This window comes from Sinocyclocheilus anshuiensis, unplaced genomic scaffold, assembly GCF_001515605.1.
Source record: "Sinocyclocheilus anshuiensis isolate Anshui unplaced genomic scaffold, SAMN03320099.WGS_v1.1 scaffold1414, whole genome shotgun sequence".
In the NCBI taxonomy this organism is placed as follows: Eukaryota; Metazoa; Chordata; class Actinopteri; order Cypriniformes; family Cyprinidae; genus Sinocyclocheilus; species Sinocyclocheilus anshuiensis.
Window position 1 is genome coordinate 25030 of NW_015558604.1, and position 10953 is coordinate 35982.

At 36.8% G+C, this 10953-nt stretch overlaps 1 protein-coding gene across 1 annotated transcript in view; it reads left to right on the forward strand.

Moving 5' to 3' along the window:
• The first annotated feature begins 964 nt into the window (after positions 1–964).
• The window catches only part of LOC107680176 (peroxidasin-like), a 61320-nt gene continuing 51331 nt past the window's right edge, over positions 965–10953 (forward strand). The window contains exon 1 of the mRNA XM_016475963.1: positions 965–1159. Coding sequence (XP_016331449.1) covers positions 975–1159 — 185 coding nt within the window. The 5' untranslated portion in view covers positions 965–974. The remainder of the gene's footprint in view (positions 1160–10953) is intronic.

Below are 10953 nucleotides of genomic sequence, written 5' to 3' on the forward strand. Positions count from 1 at the left end.
TTAATTTTTGGGTGAACTATTGCTTTAAGGCATCAGTGAATTTGTATAAGAGTACAGATCAGTTTGATGATGCTATCTAGAGACCAAATGGATTTATGAACAGAATTAACTAAATTATGGTCATTTATGAGCAGTGTGAATCATTAAGCAAGATAATGCAGGATTCTGTTTACCCGGGGTTTAGGATGACCCACGCTTAACTATTTCAAGAATGAGAAGCTCTATACTTTGGTATCAGAGTAAAAAGTTTGAATGAATGAATGAACGGACAAGCAGATAAAGCAAGCTAGCTTTTAGATTCATTCGTAGAACCATGGTACACTCGCAGTATCTCCTGAGTTTCACATAATTTACAAAGAAATCTTGTCATCTCCAAAAGGCTAACTGATCATAAATTATTAGCTTAATTGTTATGTATCCTTTTGAACTGAATACTATGTATCCTTTGTATCCTTTTCTATTGTGTATTATTTCTATTATGTATCCTTTTCTATTGAATAGCCTACTATTCATTAATTTATTTGCATGTGTTTGTTGAACTAACAGTATTTTTAAAAATTATCTTCAAACAATGAGTTTTGGAGTTCAGAGGACTTTTATTTTGTAGGGATGATCGCAGTAAGTGATGCTCTGCTGCCCTCTGGCGTTTGGATCCAAACTTTAAGCCTTTAATGTGAAATCTGACATGAAAAATCACAGAAACAGTCAATGCTGCTTCAACTGGAGAGATGCAAGAAAATAAGTAAGCAGTCCTTCAATTTTCGGCTATTTTTCCTCTGTGTAAGTAGTCTTAAAGTGATCAGATGAAGTGTTTATGATCAAAGTTTGACTCTGACAATAAAGTTAACATGCTAGAAACAGAAATGATTAGAGAAATAATTAAAGAATTATATTTAGCTGCTGTTTGTATTAACTCAAGGTAAATGTAGCTTTAAAATCTGATCTATATATATATATAGGCGCACTGGCTGGTCATGGCGTTGCGGACTGTCCGAAACTTACCCTGTTTTTTAAGTGTACTCGGCGTGTTTCTCCTCAGCAGTGGCCCATACCGGGTCGTCTCATGTCCGAGCCGCTGTTTATGTTTCCGTACCACTGTCAGATGTATGCATTTAAACCTGGAATCAGTGCCCGCTGTTCTTCCTCAGACAACAATCCTGTGAGTACACTAGTCTTTTTTTTTCTCTGAGAGAAATGGAAACTGTCGTTGATGTGTGCTTACCTACTTGTTTTCCATCTAATGTTACAAATATACTACTACTCCACCTCGGAGTACGTTGTCAGTATAACTGTTGATGTTTTTTTGCATTGAGTCAGAGTTGCGCATACCGGTTGCATACTAAGTACAGATGAGTTTGAGTGGCAGCGTCTTGCTCTCTGTTGTGATTTACGTTCCTCATCTGGACGAGTCTTTGTTTCGTGGACACAGCGGTTGTGGCTCACAACTTTAACATTAATACTACCTAGGCAGCTTTTTGGGCGTCATAAGTGCGATTCGAGTCAGCTTGATCACCCAGATTCAAATGCTGCAAGCACACTTTGATGGCCAAAAATGCTGCACGTACTTATGATGCCCTTAATTACTGGAGCATATGACATGGGGCCTGTTCCAATTCACACACTTGCGGACTTGGCCACTTGAGCGAGAAAAAGTAAGTGTGCAAGACTGTCCCAGGTGTGAAAAATGCCAAAGCTTAGTGCAGTTAACGCACACTAAATACTAAACTGAATTTGATGCTGAGTGTATCCTATAAATCCCGTAAGATACTTTCGACTTTTTTTTTATCTCACAATTCAGACTTGTTTCTTGCTATTCTGACTTTTTTTTTTTTTTTTCAGAATTTCCAGTGATAAAGTAGGAATTGTAAGATAAAAAGTTGCAATTATAGAGTTATGACTTTTTGTCTCACAATTCTGAGTTTATATCATGCAATTCTGTTTTTGTTTCTGCCACAGAATAAAAAAAAAAAACATGTAATAAAAAGGTAAAAATGACCTTTTTCTCGCAATTGTATTTTTATCTCACAATTCTGACTTTTCTTTTCAGAATTGCGAATTTGTATCTCATAAATCTGAGTTTATATCTTGCAATTCTGAGTTTATACATTTAGAATTGCTTCCATAGTGCAGACATGAATATCTGTGTTTTATCTGTATAATGTATTTATAACTCAATAGAAGCATCGTAATTACTACTTTGTGTTGTCATAGGGACTACTTAATAGACATTTAGAAGTTAAATTTAAGTACTTTTTAAAATGTGTAAATAAAGCTCTATACATTTTTTTTTTGGAGGTCTTTGTTTGTGGTCTTCAGGCCCACTTGAACACTTTGGCCAGATACTGGAAAAATGTCATGCAAGTAGACAAGTGGACAAATGCAAAGACTGCAAGTGTGGGTATTGGGACAGGCCATTACAGCAATGCTGTGTGTTCCCATTATGTGCTAAAATGCTGTCTAGATAGGCAGCACACTAGGTTTTGAGTCATAACCAGGGCAGTCCAGACGAGTGGATCGTACTGTGTTCAGCTCACAGACTGCAGCACTGACATGGTTAACAAAACGTAGTGCTGACAGTGTTTGCAAAGAAAGGTTAAAACCTTTGCATGTGTGTTTTTCATTATGTGTGGAGACTGAGTTGTTGGTTAAAATGAGTCACGATCACGCTGTGTGTGTGTGTGTGTGTGTTTTGAGCCCATTCATCACAAACAATTTTGATTTGTGTTATTGTTGAGAGTTATGCATGTTTTAATAGCAAGGATGTAACCAAATGCATGTTGGTGGATTAGGGCTATTCCCACATAAGGGTGAGAAATAATGCACTTTGTAGGGCCCTCTGTTTACAGCAATGTGCAGCACTTTGTCAAAAATGAAAAGAAATAAGAAAAAGTTCATTTGATTACATATTTACAAGATTAATTCATTTGTTAATGTTTTATGCCCTCATTTGATTATGAGATTAAATGACAACACAGAAATTCTGAAAAAAATAAAACACTTTTTAAGTCTCTTATTGTAAAAATATTAATAAATTGTTAAATTACTAATTACTAGGTTAAATTACTAATTTGATGTAGCCTGTTATATGCTTTTTGATTATTAAAACAGAATCTGGTGGGAAAAAAAAATTTAAACGAAAAATTAAAACAGAATTTGGGAATAATAAAACAAACTTTATTTTTGTTGAATTTCTAATAAATTGATGTTAAATTGTATATGTTTCATGATTTAGACATGCTTTTTGATTACTATTATTCGATCCAATTATTAAAGTGTAGTCTTAAAAGAAAAATAAAAGAATTGGGGGGGGGGAGGATTAATTGGTATTTGGAAAAAAAATTATACCATTTTCATTGGGCTGTACACTCTAAAAAATTCTGGGTTAAATATAACCCAGCGCTGGGTTAAAAAGGGACAAACCCAGCTGTTGGGTTGTTTTGACCCAGCGGTTGGGGTGTTTTTAACCCAGCTATTGGGGTGTTTTGACCCAGCGGTTGGGGTGTTTTTAACCCAGCTATTGGGGTGTTTTGACCCAGCGGTTGGGGTGTTTTTAACCCAGCTATTGGGGTGTTTTGACCCAGCGGTTGGGGTGTTTTTAACCCAGCTATTGGGGTGTTTTGACCCAGCGGTTGGGGTGTTTTTAACCCAGCTATTGGGGTGTTTTGACCCAGCGGTTGGGGTGTTTTTAACCCAGCTATTGGGGTGTTTTGACCCAGCGGTTGGGGTGTTTTTAACCCAGCTATTGGGGTGTTTTGACCCAGCGGTTGGGGTGTTTTTAACCCAGCTATTGGGGTGTTTTGACCCAGCGGTTGGGGTGTTTTTAACCCAGCTATTGGGGTGTTTTGACCCAGCGGTTGGGTTAAAAACAACCCAACAGCTGGGTTTGTCCCTTTTTAACCCAGCACTGGGTTATATTTAACCCAGCATTTTTTAGAGTGTAACTTTGCTCAGTCTGTATCACCTCTCGTGGTTTAAAGTGTTGCCTTTGAGGCTTTGATGTAATTGCAACAGTAACAGCATTGTGTTGCACAGTCTCTCCTGACTGATGAATGAATGAATGAATTAATGGCTTTTTTCAGCTGCTTCTTTAATGAAGTCTTTTATGTGGGTCACTGTGTTAAAGCTCTGTGTTTCAGTCTCAACAGGAACAGTATTAACTCATGACCAGATGCATAATGATGCTGAATATCACACCTTTTGGAAATTCAGAGCTGGTGTTTTAGAGATTGTAAGACAGAAAGAGTGGATCCCAAATCGCTCTGAATTTGCAATGCATTCCTCGGCTGGTTTTAATAGTCCGGAGTGACAGTTGTATGCATTTGTTTCCAGACCCACAATGCATCTGTGCAACTGCAAACAGACAGAGGCTTGCATTCAGGTTTGTGGCTGATTGCAAAGGAGTGACTTAAACTCAACGGGGGTGCAGAGTGCTCTCCATTAGCGTAACTCCACATCTGTCTGCAAGACGCCCATCCAGAAACTGAACATAAATAAGCCTCTTGACTTCATCACTGTGCTGGGCGCCGCTGAAATCCTGAACCGAGGCCAGTGCATTATTATGCTTTTGAGGTCTGTCATTTTGTCTGAGCAATAGGGAAGTGTGGTGTGAAGCTTACTCTTCATTCGGGAGAAACGGTGCCCTGAGAAAGCTGTGTTTGTTTGTTTTTTCCATTTTATTTTTTCAGCATTCCATTTTAATTGATAAATTAAATTGTAATAATAAGAAAGCACCTCTAATTAATTGAAATCAAGAATCTTATACTATATTTTCTTGAATCGGCTTTGATGATTTGATTACATTTTAATAATCAAAAAGCACGTCTAGTCAATTCAAATAATTAAAATCATGAATTTTGAAGTTTGACAGCAATATATTAAAAGTACATCTCATATGAAATCCATTTAATTTTTTCTGTATAATTGATTTTTTTATTTTTTTTTTTACCATAAGCGTCATGTGTCCTTCAGTATGTATGAAATGTGCAGACTAGATATTTAAGTAGTATTGTAGTGCTTTAATATTCACAGGCATTAGTTAATATCATGATTTGATTAAGTATACAGCCCTACTGTTCACTGTAAAAAAAAAAAAATTGTAAAAAATACGGTAGCAACGTTTTAGGTTTTACGGTTTTCACTTAAATTTACAGTTAAATACCGTAATTTCATTAACTGATATAATGTTAATGTACCAACCTATTGAAGTACTGAAATCTGTTTTGTACCTTTGTAATACACTGATAACCACCAAATGCAGGTGGTGATGAGAAAGTCACATGATGAACCAAAGCCCATCACAAGCAGCTTTTAAATAATAACATATATAGAAGGTGCACAGTGTCATTCACACAAACACTAAACACCATCATGGTAACACACATGAAACTGAAATAATGCAATAAACATTCATTTAACAACATTAGGTGTAACACACAACCCTAATATACAAAACTGATAAGAAAAAACTAAGAAACATAGTTATTTCAACAAAAAAACATCAAATTTGAAATGTAACGCAGGGAATTCTGGGAATGTCAATTTACGGTTATTCACTGTAAATTATACCGTCTTTTTCACTTCCAAAAACGGTATACTACCGTAAAATTACATGTAATGTCCAATACAGTTTTTCACCGTATGTAGTAGGGGAATTTACCGTTAACCATTTAACAGGTTTTTACTGTAGCATTTTTACAGTCTTTTACCATTAAATTTACGGTCATTTTTTACAGTGTTGATTTATTCTGAAATTTGCAAAATTTTGTGCCATTCTGTGTTATATAGTAAATTCTCTTTTGAGGGATTGAGCGCTTCTCTCTGTGTTTAAGCTTGTTGTATGTTTGTCTTGAAAAAATCTATAGACATTGTTTAAAGGGATAGCTCACCCAAAACTATCCCTTTAAAATGCATTTCGCTCAACAGTCAGTGGGATTTTTACCTCTGCACTTGTAGGTGTACCGCTGTTCTGCTCCCAAAATGTCTGTGCTGGAGTTGAACTTTTGTAAACCAACCACAGACGTGCATGAAGGCCTTAATGAGCCTATAGTCCAATCACTAACTACTACAGATCCTAATGAGCAGTCTGATTGACTGAGAAGTATCTTAGAATGAGGCTCTGTGTGACTGTTTAGTCTCTGTCTTGCTTTCCTGCGGTTGATTTACAAAACAGCAATAAAGTAATTCAGTCATTTCACAGCTTGATAGTTAAAACGGTCTCTGGCACATCTGCATTGCTGTTGCTGTCAATCTTTGGCTTTCCAGTAAAGAGCCTCTCCCCCTTACCATATATTATGTAATACAGACAAAGTGGGCGGAAGTATTGGCATTAAGATACGGTCCAAATGAATGTGATCATGTGGGCTGTTTCTGACCGTATTAGAATAATATGGCAGACTTTAGCCTATTATAGTGTCTGTTGCCAGTAATTTGTTGCTTAGAAGGCATGCTGTTGTTTCACATGAGTTCACTATGACAGAATGTTCAGTATTAATTTTTCCAGCTTAACAACATCCTGCTCCAGTCTGGCACGACTCAACACTGTATCTAAAGAACATCAGTGACTCTTTCTGCCGCTGGATCATTTATTTTCCACCTGCTATCTCAGAAGGATCCTGTCAAGCTTTACCTCTTTACCATATGTGACCCTGGAGCACAAAACCAGTCGCTGGGGTATATTTGTAGCAATAGCCAAAAATACATTGTATGGGTCAAAATTGTAGATTTTTCTTTTATGCCAAAAATCATTAGGATATTAAGTATAGATCATGTTCCATGAAGATATTTTGTAAATTTCCTACCGTAAATATATCAAAACTTAATTTTTGATTAGTAATATGCATTGCTAAGAACTTCATTTGGACAACTTTAAAGGTGATTTTCTCAATATTTGATTTTTTTGCACCCTCAGATTCCAGATTTTCAAATAGTTGTATCTCAGCCAAATATTGTCCTATCCTAACAAACCATACATCAATGGAAAGCTTATTTATCCCTTATGACTGGTTTTGTGGTCCAGGGTCACATAGTTTAGATGATATTTAGATGATGAACAATGGACTGAACTTCCCAGTTCCCTGAAAAAAGATGCTGAAAAAGAGGTTCATTGACAAACAGCTAATAATTTGAGACAAAATTTATGATTTATGATGTAATTGAGGACCAGAATGCCATTACCCTGCAGGAATTTGTCAGTCTCTCCATCAGTGTTTTTAACATTTTAATTATAGTCATACTATCTTTAATATTGATGTGTTGTTCTAATTTTAGTAGGCAAAAATCAATTGAGAAGTCTTAAAGGGATAGGTCACCCAAAATGTTAAATTTCCTGTTACCTTCATCCAAGAGGTAGGTGATGACTTTTTTTTTCCAGTAGAACAGATTTTGAGTTGAAATCGGGGTTCCTGGTGATTCATAAAATGCAAGTCAACAACTACCGCCACTTTGAGTCAAAATAAGCATAATAGGCAACACAAAATTAATACTCGTGGCTTCTGACGATATATTGAGGTCTTATAAAGCGAAATTATCAGTCTGTGCAAAAATCTGAACATTATTTCTAACATTATCACCTGTAATTTCGAGTCTCAGGCAAACGTGGAAATCCTATTCTTTTCCACAGACATTTTGGTTTTGGTTCAAATAACAGATTCAATAATGCATTGACAAATGCACAATTATATTGTTAAAGCACCCAATAACGATATGAAACATGGATGTTTTACATGTCTAAAGCATGTAAAGTCAATAAACTAGTCCTAATCAGCTGAACATTTTATGAGCAACCGTAAAGACGCTCATTTGGCCCCTTCATTCAAGTGTTCGGTTCACGCATACGCATATCAGTAGGTCATCGGTCTTCGGTTCGAGACAAACTGTTTCCTCAGTTCAATGACTGTTGGAGGATAGGAGGCACCATAGTGTATTTATGGAATGACTGTCAGGCACGTCTGAAATTGAATTTTGATTGAGTAACTTGTAGATCTGTGCTACTTGAGCGATGAACTATAATAAATAATTAAATGGGATCAGTGCACATTAAAAGCAAAAATGCACCGCTGTTGTGTTTTACAGACTTGGGGCCCTATCATACATCTGGCGCAATGCGGCGCCAGGCGCGACACAATTGTTTTTTGCTAGTTTCAGCCCAAATCAGTTATCATTTTCACGTCCTGCGACACGTTGTTTAAATAGCAAATGCATTTGCGCCCATTTGTGCACCCATGGCCATGCTGGTCTGAAAACGAGGTGTGTTCAGGTGCGTTGCTGGCGCGTTGCTATTTTGAGGCAAGTGAAATAGACTGCGCCATTGACTTTAGACCAGGTTTTTGTTGGTCAATGGCGCAGTAGTTTTTTTGTTATTTAAAGAGCGCGTTAGTATAGGCAGGTCCACTCTGCTTATTACACACACAGGGACGCACAGCAGCACACAAACATGCCAAATATTAAAAATTAAAGGATTACAATGTAAAAGATTATTATTGTGTAGGCTACATAAATATAAAAATGCCTACATGTCATAATGGTTAGTCATTGCATGTATCAGAATTAGGCTACCTATTTGCTCGCGCACAAGCAGTTCCGTTTCATCTCTGGAGACGCGTTCTGTCTTTGCGCTTGCAAATTCCGCCGTGTAAATAGCAAATCCGCCATGGCACGAGTGCAACTGGCTCTTAAAGGGAATGGGAGATGAGACTGATTGGTTTATTGCACATTATGCCCAAAACACACCCATTACTCATTAAGAGAATAGGGACAACCCTTTAGAACATGCGCCGGGCACGCCGACCGTTTTTCCTGTCGTTAAACTAGCAAAAGTGGATTTGGACACTCCATAAGTGCACCTGCGCCGTGCGCTTTAGTCCATGCGCTTAGATCGATAAAATAGGGCCCTTGAGGTTTCAAAGCAGTTTTCAATCAGTGAACACCATGCATTTGTGCCAAACGATTTTTCATAATCTTTTGATGAATTATGACAGTGTTTACTCTATTGTGTGTGTGTGTTTGTGTGTGTGTTTTTGTAATATGATGAAGATGGTTGTAAGAGTGCTTATTTTTTCTCCCTCATCTGTTTGAATGAGCAGCTGGAAGTAGTAAAGCAAGGTCATTTCAAAATGAGTCCCGATGTATTTCAGGCTTGATTGTAGGCCTAACTAAAGTATCGTATTTTGATTTTTTTTTTCTGAATATTGGTATTTTGGTTGCACAATGCACTGTATTTGGCATTTAATTCAACAACCTCCTCTGGCTTGTGGTCGCCTCTTCACAGAAAGGAAAAACTAAGAACATTAACACATTGAATATATTGAATATATAGAGATTTTACTAGTATTGGCACAAAAATCTGTGTGGTATTCATTTTATTTGTGCAGGTCTTAAAAAGTCTTAAAGATACCCTGTGTTAAACATTTCAAGAATGTAACAGGAATGCGCTTTTGAAATTGCTCACTTGTATTGAAAGATTTTGCTAGTGTACATTTTCATCATAATCTCCTCCAGGAGTCAATTGAACATATTGAAATATAAAACGGTTTAAAATGTCATTCACATTTACCTGTAGAAATGTCAAAGCAAAAGAGCTAATTGTTGAGGACATTTCTAAGAATCCAAAATAAACTTTTTGATGGCAATATAATTTCCTATATATAAAATATATTTTTATAAGTTATTTTTCATGGCTTGCAAGACGTATTTGCAAACAGGTACAGACTGACTTCACTACATCTTAACATATTCTTTGAAAACACAGCGTCTAGAGTAGTTAAAGAAACATCTAAAGATGTTTATGTATGACAACCTTATTTTTACAATTTGTAGCTACAGTAGTCTACCTACAGTTTATCTATTTGTAAAATGGAAATATTGTAACTATGTAAATGTTTAAAATGTACATAAGAAGATTAACAGTTAACCACTTCCATCGGTTGGTTTTCTCAGAGAGGATCCGTTGAGTCTGAGTGAGATAGTAAGGAAGAGGGAAGCGGCATTGTGTGGAATTTGCTGCAGTCAGGTTTTGTCAGCCATTCATTCTCAGTGCCGTTGTGGAATGCAAAGCCAGTAAAATCCCTAAAGCTTTGCTCATTTGCACCGAGAAGATATGGGCCCAGATAGTTATTAAAAGAGCACTCCTGGCCCTCTCTTCCTGTTTGCTACACTGTTTCAATGTTAAAAAGCTGAAAGTGAGCCCTGATGTAGACTGAGGACCTCTATGAGCAGAGTGTCAAAGCTTAATAATGCGCTGTGCAAGAACATAAATTAAGCCTCGTTCTTATTTGGCCAGTCAATCAGCGATTCCCTAGATCATTTCTTGGCAGTCCATCTGAAGCTTTTGTTTGACCGTAAATTATTTGTTTTATTACGCTGAATGTTTTCTACATGACAAACACATGTTCACTTTGTCTGGCCAGCTGTTTGTGTGGCCTTTATGTCCATATATCAGGTTAAATCCATGCTGAATGTTAAAAAGTGACTTTGGAAGAGCATCTTTTAAGTTTAACCTTCTGTTGAACACAATCTACTTCATGCCTTCGTTTTAGCAAGTATAAGCTCTTTTGTATAATTGTACAAATGTCAACCTTCAGCTTGTGCTTCACGTGTCTTTTTGCGCTAGTAAACGTAAGAATAATTGTTAGTAATATTTCCAGATTAACACATACTGGACTGAAGCAGCTCGGCTTTACTTGATTATCCAGACATCATTTTTTAGAAAAATCAGTGAGTCTCAAATATGATCATCAGGCTTTTGAGCAACGTTTATTTGTTCATCTCTCAGTCATCATTGTATTGCATTGCATTATGGTGCATGGTTTTGATCATCAAACTAAGCATTTAAATATCATTTTACTAAGACATATTATTAGATATTTTGGGCCCTATTTTATCGATCTAATGGCGCTTTTCCACTGCGTGGTACGACTCGGCTCGGCACAGCTCAGTACGGCTCGGCTCGGCTCCGCC